The sequence below is a fragment of the Alligator mississippiensis genome, chromosome 6, assembly GCF_030867095.1.
Source record: "Alligator mississippiensis isolate rAllMis1 chromosome 6, rAllMis1, whole genome shotgun sequence".
Taxonomy (NCBI): domain Eukaryota; kingdom Metazoa; phylum Chordata; order Crocodylia; family Alligatoridae; genus Alligator; species Alligator mississippiensis.
In genome coordinates this window covers 97,143,761-97,162,738 of record NC_081829.1, presented here as the reverse complement: position 1 = coordinate 97,162,738, position 18,978 = coordinate 97,143,761, and the positions used below count along the sequence as shown (strand labels likewise).

General features: G+C 46.8%; 1 protein-coding gene across 2 annotated transcripts in view; it reads left to right on the top strand.

Moving 5' to 3' along the window:
• SORCS3 (sortilin related VPS10 domain containing receptor 3) overlaps positions 1-18,978 on the top strand; it is a 419,433-nt gene that overhangs the window by 376,901 nt on the left and 23,554 nt on the right. For both annotated transcript variants that reach the window (XM_059730194.1, XM_059730195.1), the window contains exons 17-20: positions 266-379; positions 1,998-2,169; positions 11,027-11,213; positions 15,592-15,725. In XM_059730194.1, the coding sequence (XP_059586177.1) occupies positions 266-379; positions 1,998-2,169; positions 11,027-11,213; positions 15,592-15,725 (607 nt within the window). The remainder of the gene's footprint in view (positions 1-265; positions 380-1,997; positions 2,170-11,026; positions 11,214-15,591; positions 15,726-18,978) is intronic.

Genomic DNA, 18,978 nt, shown 5'->3' with positions numbered 1-18,978 from the left:
TGGTTAGTTAAACGCTTTTACTGGGATGGTTCCCAGAGATGATCCTGCCTTGAGCAGAGGATTGAACCTCAAGTCTTCCAGTGCTATTTTTCTGTGATTCTTCAAGGAGAAGGAACAGTCATTTCTCCCTGGGACTAGCATAGCTAATTGACCTTCCCCTCCACAGTTGTTTTTCCATTAAGATATGTCCACTAAAATTTCACAGCATTTTTGGGTATCCATGCTGAGTGATATGATGCCTTCTATTATTCTTGTGCCTTTGCAGTGACTATGGCTATGAAAGACACAGTAACAGCCAGTGTGTCCCAGCCTTCTGGTTCAATCCATCCTCCCTGTCCAAGGACTGTAGCTTCGGCCAGAGCTACCTGAACAGTACCGGGTAAGTCTGTCCCACTGGCACCCTGCATTTGGTGACCTTGTGCTACTATGATAGCTGCACATCTTTATCAGTATCTCCATCCCACCTGGCTCTTTCCCTGCCTTATTTGCGAGCTGATACCATGTGCATGGAACATTGCCTCATTCTTCATACACGAGAAGTATATTAACATAAGTGACATGTAGCTATTGTATTGCTATCGAGTGATATATGATGCCTGGAGCCCACACTTGATGCTACTTTTGCTGCACAGATCCAGTGCTCTATTTGAACAAGGACTGAACATTTAAGAGGACATGCTAAAGGCATTTCACATAGTTTTTCCTGGACAATTTTATCCTCTCTCTTCCTGTTCTTATTTCTAATAACTTCATGGGAAGTTTGCATTTGCCATCTGTATCCTTGCTCAGATTCCCCCCCACTTCACCATGTGTTTATAGTGGCTTGTTACCATAACATGCATGCACTGGTTTGTCATGGGTGGCGGAGCTGCATGCACTGGTTTGTCACGGGTGGCAGAGCTGCCTGCACTGGTTTGTCACGGGTGGCAGAGCTACATGTACTGGTTTGTTATGGGTGGCGGAGCTGCATGCACTGGTTTGTCATGGGTGGCGGAGCTGCGTGCATTGGTTTGTCACGGGTGGCAGAGCTGCGTGCACTGGTTTGTCACGGGTGGTGGAGCTGCATTCATTGGTTTGTCATGGGTGGTGGAGCTGCATGCACTGGTTTGTCATGGTAGCTTCATTCTGTAGTCCTGGATCGTGCGCGCTGGTTTATTATGGCAGGGTCACTCTGAGCTGGTGCATCACTGCATTTCACACTGTATACTTGAAGGCTGTTGTAATCTAGCTGACATGTGCCAGGCTCCACCCTCCATGGTTGGGTTGCTCTCCGGGGTTGGCGTGTTATTGCAAAATAGAAGATGAAAGCTGGACCATAGCGAACCTGGATGCACTTTCCTCGGGAGACCACTCCGTGACAGAAGGTGCCATTAAAGTGGCACAGCAGCAGGTCAGGTAGACACCGACCGTGTGGAGATGCACGGCCATACAACAGTAGAAGAGCAGCTCCCCATACCCAGTCCTAAAAGTCTAAAATCCCTTTAGGCAATCGCTAGAAGGGTTAATCTTTTAAAACAAGGCAGCACATTGCCGAGCATCCCCCCCAAGTCAGTTAATCTCTTTGTTTCTGCAAGGAGCCAAGAGAAGCCTGTTCCTTGAATCATTAAAAACTGGACTAGACAAAGCCTCTGCCAAATCGTTCGGGGAGCCGGCAAGCAGAATAGAAGCAGCCGCAAGATAATAAAAACATAATAAAATGCCATAATGCAAGGGACAATACTGCAGGGACAGGGAAACGGAGAAGGGGCGGACTATGCCTTTCCCAGCTTTCATCCATATATAGTAATTCAGCTCAACAATATGAATCTATTCTCACTGGTGGAGCTGGGGTCCCAGGAGGAGACTGGGCTCTGATTTGTTTGGCTTCTGTAGTTTAATAAAGCATTTGATTTCTTTGATTTTCCTCTCAGCGCGCGAGCTGTCAGCCTTGGGCAGCTCTTTGAAACGCACGCGTTAAAAATATCCAGGCGCATCCCCAAAATGTTAATGTTCCCCAGGTATCGGAGGATCGTGTCTAACAACTGCACGGATGGGCTCCGGGAGAAGTACACGGCCAAGGCTGAAAAGTGCCCCGGGAAGGCTCCACGTGGACTACACATTCTCACCACCGACGGCAAGCTCGTTACAGAACAAGGGCACAACGCCACCTTCATCATCCTCATGGACGAGGTACATGTGTTGCGGGGCTCGTTGGCCCCAGCTTCTGGGGCTCTCTCCTTTGTCTCAGGTGTCTTTATAACTTTAGGAAAACAGCAGTTGGGTGGCAGCACTTGGGCCATTTCTGGAGAGGAGTTTTTGGGTAGCACGTCAAATGCTCCGATGCAGAGAGGGCAGTGGAGACTGGCGGGTTAAACGTGGAATTGTATGGTCAGGAGAAACCTCTGGGGTCATACAGTGCGCCTGCAGGTTGGCTCCTCCTAAACCCCGGGTGTTTGACCCCTGGCCTGCAGGCCAGATCCACTCCCCAGTGCCATGTCATCCGGCCAGTGGGGCTCCCCCTTGGCTTGCAAATTTGGCAGGGGAGAGTGGGGGAGCGTGGCACTGCTCCCCTGCTGCCCAATTTCTGCCTCGGACCCTGTGCACTGGATCGGACACCTGGTCTCATGTGGTGGCACGGGCCACCAGGGCCCAATCCTGGCATGCAGGGCTGGGAGAGGGCGGTGCTGAGCCCCAAGGCCCAATCCCTGTGCACAGGGGAGGGAGGGGGCACTGCGGGGTCCCAGGGCCTGATCCCAACATGTGGGGGTCAGCTGAAGCCTTGAAGGGCCTCATCTTGGCATGCAGGGCCCAATCCAGCCCTGCACCACTTATCTGGTCCATGGGCCAAAAGCTTGAGTACCACAGTCCTAAACCATCCCAAGCAGATGCTTATCCAGCTGCTCCTTGAAAACCTCCCATGAAGAAAATGCCACCACTTCCCTAGGCAGCTTTATCACCTTCATCATCCATGCATGCTCTGGTCCTTCCCCGGTTTCCCTCTATTCTTGTTAAAATGTGGTGCTCAGCATTGCATGCAGCACTCTACTAGAGGCCTAACCCGTGCCAAGGAGAGCGGGACTATTCCCTCCCGTCCCTTTTACAGATCATGCTTTTGTTCATGCAACCCACAATTGCATTTGCCCCCCCTACTTATAACAGCATCCCCTTGCTGACCCAGCAGAGTTTCTGATTCACCATAACCACCAGAGCCTTCTTGGCAGTGTTGCTGCCAAATCATTTATCTCCCCTTTTATCTGTTTGCAGTGAGCTTGTCTTCCCTGAGTACAGCACGTTATACCTGTACCCTGTGCTGCATTTCATTATGCTGTCCGTAGCCCAATTCTCCAATTTGCCTTTGGATTTCATCCTGTCCTCCAACGTGCTTGAATCCTTCCCAGGTTTGTGTCATCTGCAGATCTGATATATTCTCTACCCCCTGCAATCAAGTCATTGATAACCATGTTAAACAGCAGTAGACCCAGCCCAGACCCCTCTGGAAATCTACTCGAGCGTTCCTGCCAGTTGAGCGTTGATCCATTGATAGTTATATTTTGCTCACGGTTATTCAACCAGCTTTGTACCCAGCTGCTAGTGATGCTATCTAGCTGGAGCTTTTCCAGATTACTTAGGAGAGTGGCATGAGGGAAGTGGGTCCGAAACCTTGCTACAACCCAGGTGTTATGTCCGGTGCCTTCTCCTTTTCCACCAAAGTGATTACATTGTCAAAAAGGGAATCAAGGTGCATTTGCACTGTGTGTTCATAACACGTCCATGTTGGAGACAGGATACTAGGCTAGGTGGACCATTGGTCTGACCCAGTACGGCTCTTATGTTCACCATCTCCTCCTGAGATTTGAACTCTTATCATTTTCTCTAGTAACTTCCCAGGTATTGAAGTCAGACTGACCAGCCCATAATTCTGTGGACCATCCTTTTCCCCCAGTTTAAAGACAGGCACTGTGTTAGCCCTTCTCCAGTCCCCTGGGACCGCATCTGTCATCTTAAGATTTTGCACATATTATTGCTGGTGGCCACAAGATTTCTTCATCGCATGCCCTGAGTCCCCCAAGGTGAACTCCATAAGGCTCTGCTGGCTTAAATGTTTTCAGGTCCTTGCTTGCTCATGATCTGCAGCACTCCCCTTCTTCGGTTATATTAACATGGCTAGTCACTTGGTTACAGCTTCTTCTTGTGCGAAGACGGAAGCAAAGTGGGCACCGAGCAGCCCTGCCTTTTTTGCACCTTCTGTTAACAGCTCCCCTTCTCCATTGAGCTGCACACAAACCATCTCTCTTTTTCACCTAACGTGCCGGCCGAACCTCGTCTCATTGTGTTTACCTTTCTTGCCAGTTGTAACTTATTTCTTGCCTTTGCTCTCTCTGACTTTTGCCCTCGCACATCTGTGCTGTTGCTTCATCTCTTTCCTCTGAGACGCACCTTTCCTTCCGCTGCTTGTGTGCATCTCTTGATTGTTCACACAGTGAAGAAGTGTGAGAACATCAGTCTCTTACCTTTCCTCTATGCTCAAATAGCTTGATGTTGGCCCCCCAATATTATGTCCACTAGGAACTCCCATCCCTCTTGGATGCTTTTCTCCCAGACAGTGTCTGTTTTCTCTGAAACACAAGGTCCAGGGGATTCACGTCCTCCTGACATTATTATAAATGACAGCTGACAGCCTCCTTTGCCTCTTTTGCTTTTCTCTTTCTCTCCGAAATGCCAAATCAGACCACTGCTGATGCTGCAATCGGTAGCAGAGTCTCATCCACCTCCACAACCACTGCAGTAGCAAGAGTGCTCGTTGAGCGGGGTACTCCGCTGCCCACCTGTCTTGTCAAGGACCACGGTTGTCAGAGGCCCATCGTACTGCACACTTCTATAGCAAATGGCAGCTCAAACCCCACAGGCCCAGAAGCATGTGATTTCCCAGGTCCTTGATAAGAAATGTCATAAAAAAAAGACCTGTGCTCCAGATCACCTTCCTCAGCATCCCATCCCCGAGGGGGCATTGTTAGAAGATGGCCTACGTTGGCCATTGGAAGATGCTGGTTCTCGCATCTCTTTCCTCATCTTTAAAGCACCCCCATTTTTTTTATTTGTTCCTTTAAAAAAGAATCGAAAGGAACTAAGCATTTCATCAAAACCCCTCTCAGTTGCCAGGGCCTCTCTTGCGTACTTGTGCCTGGCTTCCTATCCACCCCAATTCCCATACAAAGGGGATTTCATGTCTACCTGGCTGATTCTATTATCTATTTAGATTTGACAGGGTAAAACGCTTTGTTCAGACGCCGGTGAGTGGGAGTTGAGAAAAGAACAGACATAATCTAAAAATTAGGAATCTAGTAGTAATTTATTAGGGAACTCGAGCGGAACTGCGGTGTACAAAAGATCATAAACAGACGGGACTAAGGTAGCAGGCGAGGGGGGTGAAGAGCTGTGTTTGAACAAGACATGGGGATTGAAGGAGGCTGGCAGAGATGCAAATTGGTTTGGCTAGATTTTAAACAGGGCCAAGATGCATCCATTTCAATGTCCTCTACCGGAAAAGGTCCTTACTAGAGCCGGCCAGAGCATTTTTCCACGGAATAATGGATTTTCAGTGACATGGAAAAGCTCACAATAATTTCACTGTCGGAGAGGGGGGGCGTTTTTTGTTTTTTTTTAATTATTTGCATTTCATTTTTAGGACAAAAAACCCAAAATAGTTTTCAGTTTTAAACCCTGAACGTTCAAGGAGAAAGTTCTGATTTTTTTTTTTTCTGATGGAACCTGAAAGCAATCACGGAAAAATCGCAGGGTAAAGGAAGCAATTGGCTTCAAAAGGTTTTGTGGGAGGGGAAGGCTCCTTTCCCAAGCAGCTCGAATTATTTTATAACTTGTTGCAAAACCTCTGTGCCTCCCTCCAGTTTTTCTGCCAGATCTATTTCTTAAAGGGTTTCAGAAAAGTGCGTGCGTGTGTGTGTGTGTGTGATGTGCCTAGCTTCATGGCATAAAAGCAGTTGGTCAGATCCTCCATTAGGACGGATGAAGTACACCCATTGAAGATCAGGACCAATAGCTTTGGGATCAGTCCCCAGTTCCTTTTCCCCGTTAAACACCTGAGTGCACTGGTATGAATGGCTGGGCTGCATCCATCCATGTAGACCATGGGTCAGCAACATTATCTAGTGGTAGGCCACTAGACCAGTGAATGACCAGTTCAGGTCCAAGGAAGAGCGGTGCTAGCACCTGGCTGCTGCTGCCACTTCCATTTCTCTCCACTGCCCAGTTGCTGGGTGGCATGGGTGAAACCCCCCTCTTCCAAATATTGCCAACCCCTCCAGCTCTGCATACCAGATCCAATGGCTCCACGGGCTGGATCTGGCTGCCACCCCCTGCATTAGGTGTTGAAGGTTGCACCATATGTCTCTCCAAAGGTGGTTTCCCCTAGATTTATGGCCAGGCTTGGATTTGACCTTATAGCTTGGCTTTTAGTAAGTGCGGCTCTCTCCATGGTGGTAATATAAGCACGTGGAGGGCTTTTACACAGATACACGCACATACACAGGCACACTTAGGACTGGACTATGCAGCCACACAAGAGAGCAAAATCCCTGTTACTCGCCTTGGACTGTTTTTTTCAGGAGAGGAGCCCGAGTAATTATCAGAACTCTGCGGCTAGGTACAGACAGTCAAAAAGCCCGAGGCTGAGTCAGTTCAGTCTTTGCAGGGTAGTCTAAACTGCACAGATTAAATTGAAACAGAAGTGAATAGGCATTTACCTTTGATTCAGGAAATGCAGCCACATGCCTGCAGTGGCTCAGGCCAGGAGCCAGGAAGTGCTAGAGCACAGCTGTCTGGCTGTGTTCACTTCCTCTTCCTGCTGCCCCCAATTCCTGCTGGGATTTGCAGTCCAGAATTACAGCAGCAGGACCCTGCAGGGTTGCCCATCACTTCCTCTTCCTGCTTCTGGGTGCCTCTGGGATTTGTAGTCCATGGTTACGGCCAGCAGAAAGTTTGAGCAGGGAAAAGGATGTTTACCCCCCTGCCCAGACTCCAGCTGGGGATTGCCTGGGGTGGGGCAGTCTTGCCCAGTAGACTGGGCTGCATCCCCAGCTGGGCTTGTACCCCCCCCCCCCTTGTCAGCCATATAGGAAGCAGTGGGGCAGGGGCAGAGCCAGCCCTGCTCTCTGAAGCAGACAGCACAGTCCAGCCCAGGGCTGCAAAGCATGCTGGGATGCTGGGGGACTGTGATTTAACTTGGACCAGGCAGGGGTCTGGGACAGAAGTTTCAGAAACTGGTTTGGCCCACATCAGTTAAGTCTGATACCTACATTCAACCAGGTTTCTCTTAAACCAGTTTCAGCCATTTTGAAACTGGTTTGTGTGCACTGAATTTCTGTTCTGTCACAGGTTTAAACCACTTTCTGATCACTTCAACTGATTTACGTGTAGCTTCTGTGCCTAGCCTGCATGTTCACTGATGGAGCACGACAGTCTGAATAGATATGCGCACACGGGTATTGGGAGACCGACTGGCCCTGTCAGAGTTTAGCTTTTGTCTTCACTCGCTGCTCCTCTAATGGCTTCTAGCAATATGCCAGGGAAGCACTCAGTTTGGAAAACTTTCCCAGGCAACGTTAGGTGAGCAAGCATCTCCAAGGCACCTCCTAAGGCAACACTCTCCTCCTCCAACCCCCCCCCCCCACTCCAGTATTTCTTCCTTGCCCATTGATTTCAATTTACAAAGCCGAGAACTTTATAGCAGGTCATTATTGCATTCCCATTTGATAGTTTACAGGACTGAAGCTATAAAAATTGTGCCTTTTGAATATATCCGGAGAGCAATGATTTTTATCCGTTTGAAATGCCTCTACTTCATTTCCAATTTAATTTATATTCATAAACTCCAGGATAGCTGACATTGTATGTGGGGCTTGCCTGTGCCTTTCAATATTTTATACACTGGATACCGAGCTGAGAGGGGAAGAGGAGGGCAGGGTGCTATGGATGGTTTTGCATTGGAGGCTGAATCTCGTAATTGGGTAGAAGGATCCTTTTTGTTTCGGCATGAAAATTCCCCCTCAAACCTTCCCTTTTGTATAAAGGGGGGGAAAATACCCGCAGGCAGCAATGGGGGAATTGAAAAGATAATTGTCTGGGTGAGTTTGGAGCTGCGGGCACAGCGGAGGGACACTCTCACGCAGAGGTCACTGGGAGTGAATCTAGCCCAGATCTGTCTTCATCCTCCGTGCTGAGGCCTCCATGTGGAATAAGGCTCTGTGCAGCCCCTCCCAGACCAGCCCTGCAGATATATAGCCAGCAATAGCCGCCTCTCTATCTAATTTCCTAACCGCTGCAGTCATGCAATAGAAAATCCTATCCCTGCCATCTCGTACGATAGGACAGTGAAGAACTCCCTCTAGGCAGGAACTCATCTCCTACCCAATATTACATATGACTTTGGAAGGTCTTACACAGCATCCAAATTGCACTCCCCTGTCATTCCCTACCAGTTGCCTCCTTGTTAAATCCTATTGAACTTTTCCAGGAGGGCAACATAGAATAGGGGGCCCATTGAAGTCCCTGGCAAAACTCCTGCTGTCTAGTTGCTTCTAGCAACCATCCAGCTCCCTCCCTGGTCCCAAACACCCTAGAAGCTGCAGGCGGGGAGTTTTGTCATTGCAGAGAAACTTTTGTCATCCTCAGCAGGGAACTTGCCCAAGATGTCTGGTCCCTTCGTGCCACTTCGCCTATACAGAGTGGGTGGGAGCAGCGGATCTGTCTCTCGCTGTTCTGCAAAGCTGCCCACATAGTTTGCACGGTAAAGGCACAAGGGTGCTGCCTGCCATCCGAGTGCTTAGTTTTTAAACCAGCTGTGTGGATTTGGTGGCTTTCTCCAGCAAATTCCCCGCCCAGGTGAGCAGGGAGATAAGGGGGCAATGGCTATGTACTACCTAGTGGCTTCCTTACCCACGTTAAACCCAGCTGGACTGGATCTTCATTATCCTTGATCATCACGCTGCCCTTTTTTAGCAAGTGGGACTTTTGCTGTTCAGTTGAGCAAGGATAAGGCTGATCAGTGTGTCACACAGTATCCCATCAGACCAAGTGGACATCAGGAGCCAGGTGCAGTCTGAAGCCGGAAGCTCCCTCTCTCGCTTTTTCTCTCTTTGGTTTCAGGAGTCTAGCATCCCAGGTGTGCCTTCACACTCTTTCTTAAGGCCCTGAGGCAGCTAGGAAAGAGTGTGAAGGCACGTGTGAGTGTGAGTGACACATTGATCAGCCTTATCCTTGCTCACACTAACAGTGGCCCATCCTTTTCCCCCTATTTAAAGATAGGCACTATGTTAGCCCTTCTCCAGTCCCCTGGGACCAGCCTTATTTTGGCTTGCATTTAGCTGCCCAGGAAAAGGTTAAAATGAGCTGCTCTGAAATCACAGTCAGAGCTGCTCCGAAAGTGAACTTGGTTCAGCAACTGATTCAAACGAACCCGATGCAGCTTCTGGAAGCTGACGTGACCTTCAATCCTGGGGTCTCACATCCACTGTTGCTCAGTTGTTTGTGCCAAAGATTGCTGAGGGTTTAGGGCCAGAAGGGACCGTTCGATCATCTGATCCAACTCCCGTTCACACATGCCACTAAATTTCATCCACTAACTTCTTTTAGACTGAGTACTCAGGAAATTATGTACCGCAAGCAGAGAACAAGAGACCAAGATGCTGAGGTCTCAGCAGTGGCACAGAATTGATTGGGTGGGATGTGCTTTGGTGATGCCAGGAGGCCATAGTCATCTGTGTGTTCAGCTTTTAAACCACTCCATGCTGCAAAGGAACCTGAACCTTTCCTCCTGGGACACCTGGAAAAATATGCCTTCCTCGCCCCAAATCTGTTGATTAACTATGTCCTGCACATGAGAGCGAGTCTCACTAGGCAAGCGTCTAAGAACCTGTTGCAAGGTATAGATAGCCAGTGTTTTATTTGGCATGCATTAAGCATTACTGTGCTGCATTAAAGGTTAGAGCATGTTCTAAGCAGTTGCATGATAATATTTACTATGATTTCAGCCCACTCTGGATAGGGTTGGAGCCAGCTGTGCCCCCTTCCCCAACACTGACCTTGACACGGGGCATTGCAGCTCACACATCCACCTGGGAGGACATGCAACCCCTATACATGGCGCCTGTGCCTTCCCAGCACATGCCCAGCACCGCCTAGCCGACTAGTGCCTCCCTTGGCATGCCTGGGAGAGCTGGGTCTTTGCCCCCAGCAGTCTTGATCCTGTTGGTCCAAGCCAACGTGTGTTGGCAGCCAGTTCAAGACTCCAGTTCAATGCTGGAGCTGGGACCCACAATCAGTTGATTGTCAGGCGCATGCTGGCACCTCATTGCAATCTTGAACTCGTATTATCTCCGTGCAGCAGGCCAGGAATAGCTAAAGATATTTTAATGAACTCAGGAAATATTCCTCCCACAAAAAGTCATAACTTTGCTAGCACAGGATTCCACTTTGCATGTGTTTTACTGCTTGAACTCATGGACACTTGTGCTTTAAGTGCAGCTAACACATCCTAAGTATGATGTGCGACACGACCTAGAGAATTCCCTGGACCATGCCTGAGAGCTCGTCTACCTCTTTCAGTCCTTGGTGTTTTTCTCCTTTCCCTGTATGCAATGAATGGCAGCAGCCTCTGGAAGGAAATCCTAACTAAGCCTCGTCTTGCCCTTCCTCAGCAGATGCGTGGCCAGCACTTCTCAATGCAGCCGCTGCCAAGGAAGACACATGTTGGCCACCCCACATGCAACAGTGCACGCAACAGGCTTTTGGACAAGGGATGGGGGAATAACCTCTACTCACACCTGTTAGCATGCAGGTTGTTCTGCCAACTGCTGATATACATGGGATTGGATCTGGCCCAGCTCTGGGTCTTCCAGAAGCAGGCAAGGCTTGTTTGGTGGCTGGCGAGAGTTGTGTTTGTGCTAATAAGGTGAAGGCAAGAGGTAGGATGGAGTGCGACACAATATCACTCTTATCAGCCTGGTCCTAACTACAGTATTTTCTGTTGCAGGGTGATCTGCAAAGGACAAATATTCAGCTAGATTTTGGAGATGGTATCGCCGTGTCCTATGCAAACTTCAGCCCGATAGAAGACGGCATCAGGCATGTGTATAAGAGTGCTGGGATCTTCCAGGTGACAGCATATGCAGAAAACAGCCTGGGCTCTGACACCGCTGTCCTCTTCCTACATGTGGTCTGTAAGTAGATGAGGGTGCTAAATACTAGGGGCAAAATTGTAGCTCCATTGACATCAATGGCAACGCTCCCATTAGCTTCAGCAGGGTCAAGATTTCACCCTAGGATCTAGCTCAGTCGTGCTGAGCCCAGAGTTGTCTGCAGCATCCACCTATCCTGTAAGGCGAACCCAACTGAGCTCTTTTAACTGGCGTTCAAAAAATCAGCTCTATTTCTCTCTCTTTTATTTTTTAATGTCACAGCATCGTTCCTTCCCCGTTTTCGCTTTTGGCCAGCCCTGACAATAATGAAACGCCATGAGATTGGCTTATTCCAGCTTCATTTCCATATAGTGCACGAGAGAATCTTGGGCCCGTGAATTTCAGATCTATGACATCTGACATTTTAGAGGTTGACTTCTGGGGGAGCCGAAAAACCAAACTTCTGGAGGAGCACTGCAAGTGCCCAGACCTAAACGCTACCTTTTGCGTCTTATTGCCATTATGAAATATTTGCATGCAAATAAGTCGCAAGAAATAATTAAACAGTGTTCCCATGTTTTTTGTTTTATTGCAAGTCTCATGCCTGCAGCTGGCTGGGAATTTTCCATCCAAAAGATTTTTCAACATACAATGCAGTTTCCACACAATCTCGTTTTTCTGTATCTGGATTATTTATTTTTTTTTGCTTTGGGATTTTCTTTTTGGGAAAACTGGAACAGAAGGATTTCCTTTCATTTTGCTGTGACAGGAATCAAGGCAGCTTGGTTTGTTATACAGAACCAACACCTTTTGATCGAAGGCATCTCAATGTTGAATTGCCTCAGTCTACAGTGCTGCCGTGCTCTGCTGAGACGCCCAATGGTTGAGGACTTTGGTCCACCTCTGCTAATGCATTACAGTCTCAACGCACTGAGCTGCAGGAGGCCTTATGGGAGACACAGTCCAGCCAGACACCCTGTCCCAGAGAGGGGGAACAAAAGCATGAGGCACATCTAAAAATTAGAGCGTTTCTATGGCATTGTGGCACTTCAGCAGACACGATTCGTTGCTGAAAACACTCGAAACAAAACACTTCAGTGTTTCCATTTTGGAAATTGTAATTTTAATTTCACAAAAAAATGTCAGTGTTTTGATGTTTTGCCCTGATTACCTGATAGACACAATATAGGACTTGGCATGTCCAGCAGGAAGGAAGTTTGTGTTCAACATGACACATGATATTTGATTTTTTTTTTCCTTTTAAATGCTCAGTTCTTGCAGTCATGTGAATATAGGAGACTCTTGGCTTTTGCTTTTAAATAGAAAGTACATTTGTCGCCCATGTGGCAATGGCAAAGAAGAGCTTGAAGCCATCGACCGAGCATGCTGCAAAGGCATTTAAACGAGAAAGCAAATAAAATGAACTTTAATAGTATTTTAGAATGCATTATTAAATACCGTGACTTTTAAGTCAATCTAATGATTTTTGGGTTCCTGATTCATGATTGTTTGAATACTGGGGAGGGGTGTGGGGGGGGGTGTTGCAATGCTGATTAAATAAAGCAAAACCATTATGCCTAGCACATTTATTGGGACATTAATATCAATAATACATGAGTACTTATATAGTGCTTTTTATATTTAATGTGTTTGACAGGCATTAGCTACTTTTACTCTCACAAATGCACATCCAGTAGGTAAATATGATTAACCCAAATTATCTATGAGAAATCGCAGGACTGGAGCCCTTCAAGTGAGTTTCTTGGAACCTCTTTAGCACAGGATGCTGGGGAGGCCAGGAGCGTAAATGGGTTCAAAAAAGGGATTAGATGCATTTATGGAGGACAGGTCCATCAGGGGTTATTAAACCCAATGGTTAGTGATGCCCTCTCCTACTGGTGATGAGGAGGGTGTGAGAGCAGTTGGATCATTCCTATATGCCCTGGGTTTCACATTCTTCCATTAAAACATCTGCAGTTGGCCACCACTGGGGCAAAACGTATCTCTGGTCTGAACCAGAAGAGCGGTTCTTACATTTTTAGCCAAAGGAAAGAGCAAGCAGGAGTCAAATCTAAGACAAAAATGATGGTAATGCAGGCTCTCTGGCCTGTGCTCACACCACTAGGCCACATGGTACGAGTGGTCCAGCAGCACTCTGATGTACCCCTTACACTGTGTCCCTGACGGCATTCATGAAGATCAACTGCCTTCTCCTCCTACTCATAAATACACCCGGCACCTGAGAAGAACATCATTTTCAAATCCCGAGCTGCATGCACGATGAAATTAATATCCCTTGAAGCTTTAATTGTGCTTGTCATTCCCTCCATGTCCATCCTGGCTCCATTTAACAACAGGTTATTAGAGCGTTAACCGCTCTTGGCTTCACCTTGGGCCATTAGCTAACAAAAGTCGTGGTGAGCTGGTAATAACAGCCCATTACCCAGGGATTATTTAATTTTATTATAGCAATGGCGGTTTGATGACAAGGACTCCAGAGGTGGGGACTCAGCTGGTGATGCTATACCAGTCTGTCCTTGTCTACCCCATCTTTAGACACCTCTTATCGTCCCTTCATACTGGGGTCATTCAGGCTTCTCAGGCTGCTGACCCTTTATTGTAAGCAAAACATTTTTCTGCCCCTTTCCCCCTTACATCTACGAATAAATACCCTTTCCTTCATGGGGGTCAGCACATTGGAAAGCTTAGGGCCAAATAGAGCCTTGCCTCCATTGGTTTTCTGTGGTCTAGTATCTAGGTCCCATAAGAAGTGAGTTTTCCAAAAGGCCACCCATGCTCCCTGGTAGGTCATACCAGTGGGTTTGGCTGCTGTATTGTGAAAAACACCAACAAAAAAAGCTCAGCGAGACCCCAGAACACCCCGTGTGTCTTAAATACCCATTACAATTCAGTTCTGCTGACACAGAGGAAGAGAAAGAAAACAGATGGAGAAAACGCTAACATTTTTGCTTGAAATGCTAGGGTTTTTTCCATCTGCTTTTTTTCCTCCTCTTACTTACTTACTTTCTATTTCTCTTTTTTTCTTCTTTTTTTCCCCCTCCTTGATGAAGAACTAAAGTCTTAATTGTTATGCACTGGGAGTGAGTGCTAAGGTTATTTTGGGCTCTTTGCTGCTGCTATATTTTCCAGATTGCCACTTTTTTTTTAGCAATCTGTAGGCAAGTTCAGCTTCCTATTTGCTAAGCATTTTCTCTTGTCACTACACATTTCTTTTCAGAGGAGTGTTCCTTGGATAATCAGAGGACAAAGATGGGCTATATGAAAGGGAAAAAAAAATCCACAAATACCAGTGATATCAGCTGAGTCCCCAAAGTCCTAAGTTTGGTCAAAAAGCACCCGTTTCCATTCTTAGCCAACCTCATGCAGATTTCTTTGTGATGCAAACCACATGAATACAAGCTCCCAGAGATTGTCGGTACCAGTGGATTTTGAGTAGGAACAAACTGGGATTTTTCACGTACACCAGTTCAAAACCAACTAGATTCTTGTTAACTATTAATTGCACCTAAATACCAATCAATCCTGGATTAAATTTTTGAGCAAGCACCTTCAAGCTGTCTCCTGAGCTGCCCCCATGCTGGAAAGGACCAAAGCCACTTCGCTGGCCCCCTTCTAGAAGTCCTTTGCTATGGTGCCTCTGCTGCCCATCTTGCTTTCCTCCACTGTCTCCTTTCCCCTTGGTCTTTCTTTATCAACTTGATGTCTCTCATCTTACTTAGATATTTATGGTTTTTGTGGCAGGGACCATCTCTTTTGTTCTGTGCTTGTGCAGCGTGTGACACAGTGGGATCCAGGTCTATGATGGGCGATCCTGGGCACTACAGCAATGTTTGGCTAAAAAATAATATCAACATTTGAAATATTTTGATATATAGTGTTCTGATCTATAAAAATAACAGGGGGTTGATATAAGAAATGGGTGTAGGACCACTTCCAATGCCTATCTTCCTTGGTGTTCATTGATAGCAATAATGGATGACCTTACCAAAAACATAGGGTGTTGATTTTTGCCCATCTCTACAATGTATATTTGATTATGCAAAGGAGACTCTGTTCGCCCAACATGGCTCAGAAGGTGGGTGTCAAACATGGAGCCTTTCATCTGAAGATACAGTTCATGTGGGTGGAGACTGGAAGTCAGTATTTTCTAAGCATTGTTACGCGGCATGCAACACGAGATGGTGGCCTTCAGCAGGTGCTGAAACGCTCTGAATTTGAAGTGCTTCAAATCAGGGTACAGACATGCATTTGAAGCGCTCCAAATCCTGCTCTAAGTAGATATCCAGGGGCTGGATTCTCTAATTACCTCCCCTGCTTTTAATAAGAAGGGAAGATTTGTAAAATACAGAGCAAGGGAGACTTATGTGGAACCCTGTCATAATTTGGTCATCTCCCACAGGTCCACTGGAACATGTCCATCTCAGCGTCCCCTTTGTCGCCATCAGGAATAAGGAAGTCAACGTTACTGCCGTGGTGTGGCCAAGTCAGTCTGGCACGCTCACCTACTTCTGGTGGTTTGGTAACAGCACGAAGGTAAGATTCCCCACCCCTCTCCTTGCACCTGTTTCACTTAGATGGTTCGATGGGAACAAAGTGGAACAAAGATATGCTGTCCTTGCTTCATTTGGCATTTCCTGATTCTAAAAAGTCTGAATGGGATCTCAACTTTATGCTTTGTGATTGTTCCCCATCCCCCTTGTTGCAGTTAGCAAGAATCATTACACTTTTTTTTTCCAGCTGGTTATTATTGGCACTCCCGTGCTTTGACAACCACTGTTATTTACCGGCGTTCACTTGCAACTTAACAAAATTACATACCGTTGTATATGGGATAATGCTGGGTTTCAGCACAGCATTTAAAAGCGGCTGGTGTTCAAATAATCATCAGTTTGTCCATTATATACCGGTATACAGCATGTAATGCTGGGGTTCAACACAGCACTTGAAAGCTGTTCCTATTCAAACAACTACCGTTATCTAGAAATTCAAGGCAAGCTTCCAATGAATTGTTTGTGCCTGTCCATACCTTTTGTTCGTAGTCCAGAGTACGTATAAGAGATGCAAATGACATTTCTCTTACGTGGATACTCAAAGAACTGGCAAAGAAAACCAGTTGCCTACTACTGAGGGTCCTTTTGCTGAAGACTGAAATAAAAATTTCTTATAAGAAATAATGGCCACAAGCTAGCAGGGAGCAGATTTAGATTGGACATTAGGAAGAACTTCTTCACAGTTAGAGTGACCAAGGTCTGGAACGGGCTCCCAAGGGAGGTGGTGCTCTCCCCTACCCTGGGGGTCTTCAAGAGGAGGTTAGATAACCATCTAGCTGGGGTCATCTAGACCCAGCACTCTTTCCTGCCTATGCAGGGGGTCGGACTCGATGATCTATTGAGGTCCCTTCTGACCCTAACATCTATGAATCTATGAAAAAATACTGTTACAGGAGTGTCAGGGAAAGATTCTTTAATGCAGGTTATTTGCAGGAGAGATCTGTGGGGTGACACATGCAGATGCTCTCCTCCATTTTTTCCAGGTGTAACTCATGCAGACAATAATGTGGTTGCAGTTTTACGTCCATCAATATTTATGAAGGCAGTTTTAGTAACATCAGCATCAACATCCTGTATTCACATGGACAGACGGGGGCTCCCGCTGTGTGTTCATTGCAGAAAAAGTGATTTTACATCAAGTTAGCTAACACAGTGTGCATCTACACGTTCATTAATGCGCTTTAGGTAACGCACATTAAACCTAGTACAAAAGTGCACATGTAGATGCGCCTAGTAGAGACAGAACATGGATGTTTTTACCTTGATGTAACCAAATTAATCCAGTCCTACATCCTCCCACTTGAGTTTAGCTCAACTAGTTATTTCGAGTTGAAGACTACACCTCATTGTCCATACTACAATTTTAAACTAAGTTAAACTTTCTCTATATAAAAACACACCTATTTTTGCAAGGATCACGCAGGTTTGGATAGCCAGGCCAGGTGCAAATGGCAGGGGCAGAACGGGGCCTTAGCTTTTTTTCCCCTCAACGCTGGAGATCAGATTGCAGGTGGGCTATAACATTTCAGCCTTTTAGAATAAGAGGGAGGAGAAAGTTATCTGATACCAGTGTATCGCCCCTTGGCTCTGTCTGTCTGGAGATCATCTCAGACCTGTAAGTGATTGGTGTCTGATGGTGATGGAAGACACTAATAAGATTTAATACCAATAAAGGTTCGTCTCTCTCAGTAGTTATCACCTTCTTAGACTTGAGCCAGCCTTTTTAGACTTGAGACACCCATTGCAAAATGCCAGGTCTTAGTCCTCACTCATTTTTTGACTGCAGAGAAGTAATAGGGCAATTCTTTTGTTGCCAAAGAACTCAGAAGGACCACGACAGAGCAGTATTTTCTTAACAATATGGATACCTATTTGAAATCTTCGGGTTTAACTTGTGAATCGTGTTTGCACATCTAGCAGTACTAACATTGCGTGCACCCTCGAAAGGATCCCGAGGCACCCCAGGATGCCGCAGTGCCCTGATTGAGAGTCATTGGTATAGCTAATCTCACTGAGCTCTTTTAAGGAAAGCAGGTTTGGATTTGTGCAAAGCTGCTGTCCTGTGTCCCTTTTTCCTAGACCAACAAAAAAACCCAAAGAGTTGGCTGTGAGCTTTGATCCATTGCCTTGGGCTGGTCTGTCCTCACCATCCTCCCTCTGAAAGCGGGCCGTGTTACAAATACGCACGTGCAGGAAAGAATGACTCATTACAGCTCAGCATTAGGCTGGCGGATGGCAAAAGGGAATACAGAGACAGCAGCGTCGGCAGCGTCTGTGCTCTTGCCAAAACGCTGGTGCATGGTGCATAACAACTGATTTAGAGAATTGCAGCATCAGCACAGCCCCGCTGTATTTGTCTTGGGCGTGCGCGACAGCAACTACAGGGGCCGGTACTAGGGCAAAGCATGCAAAGGACTCATTGTGATTTGAGCCTGGGTTTCTGCAAGTACTTTCTCACCTGTCCCGCTGAAACAGCAAATGTTTCTTTTGTTTTTCTGTGTCCTGTTCTCTCTGGAGTTTATGCTGTTGTGACTCTGAAGTGCTATGGGTGACAGTCTAGTCTTCCCTGCCCATCTAAGCAACCATTTGGGGGGCATCGACTGCGTATTTTTGGCACTGACGAGCCCAGAGGAATTATAATCCTGAGGCCCAGCTCGGCACATGTGGCATCTTTCCAAGAGTCTGGGCATCTCCATTCCTGTGAGAGCCACGGACATCACAGACAGCAGCGACCATGTCCTGTGCTGCTGCACATTTTGCCCTACACGCAAAGGTCATCACTGCAAACTGGTTTCCCTTTTAAATCCATCCTGCACAAAAATGTTCTCCTTTTCCTATAGTGATTGCTGGTCCACTAATATTGCCTCCTACCCAAAGGCCAACTTGCTTGGATTAACACAGATCCAGTTTAATAAATGTTTCTGGTTGCCTATTAGATTTGAGCAAATGTATCGTAAACAACTTGATTTAATTTACAGTTTGTTTCCAGGTTTTGATGCTTGTATTAAATCTAAGAAATGCCTGAATGTTAAAGCTCCATGATAGAGGTCAAATCAGCCATGATAATAGAGCACCCAGCCCCCTCAGACATGCACAAAAAGAAGGCAGTTTTAATGGGATGTTGGTATCTGCTTGGGCTTGGATTCACAGCCTGCAACCGCTAGCACAACTGGGCATGTTCGTTATGGTTTGAAACGGCCCTGTTCTTTGCTGATCTGGCATGCATGTAGATCTGA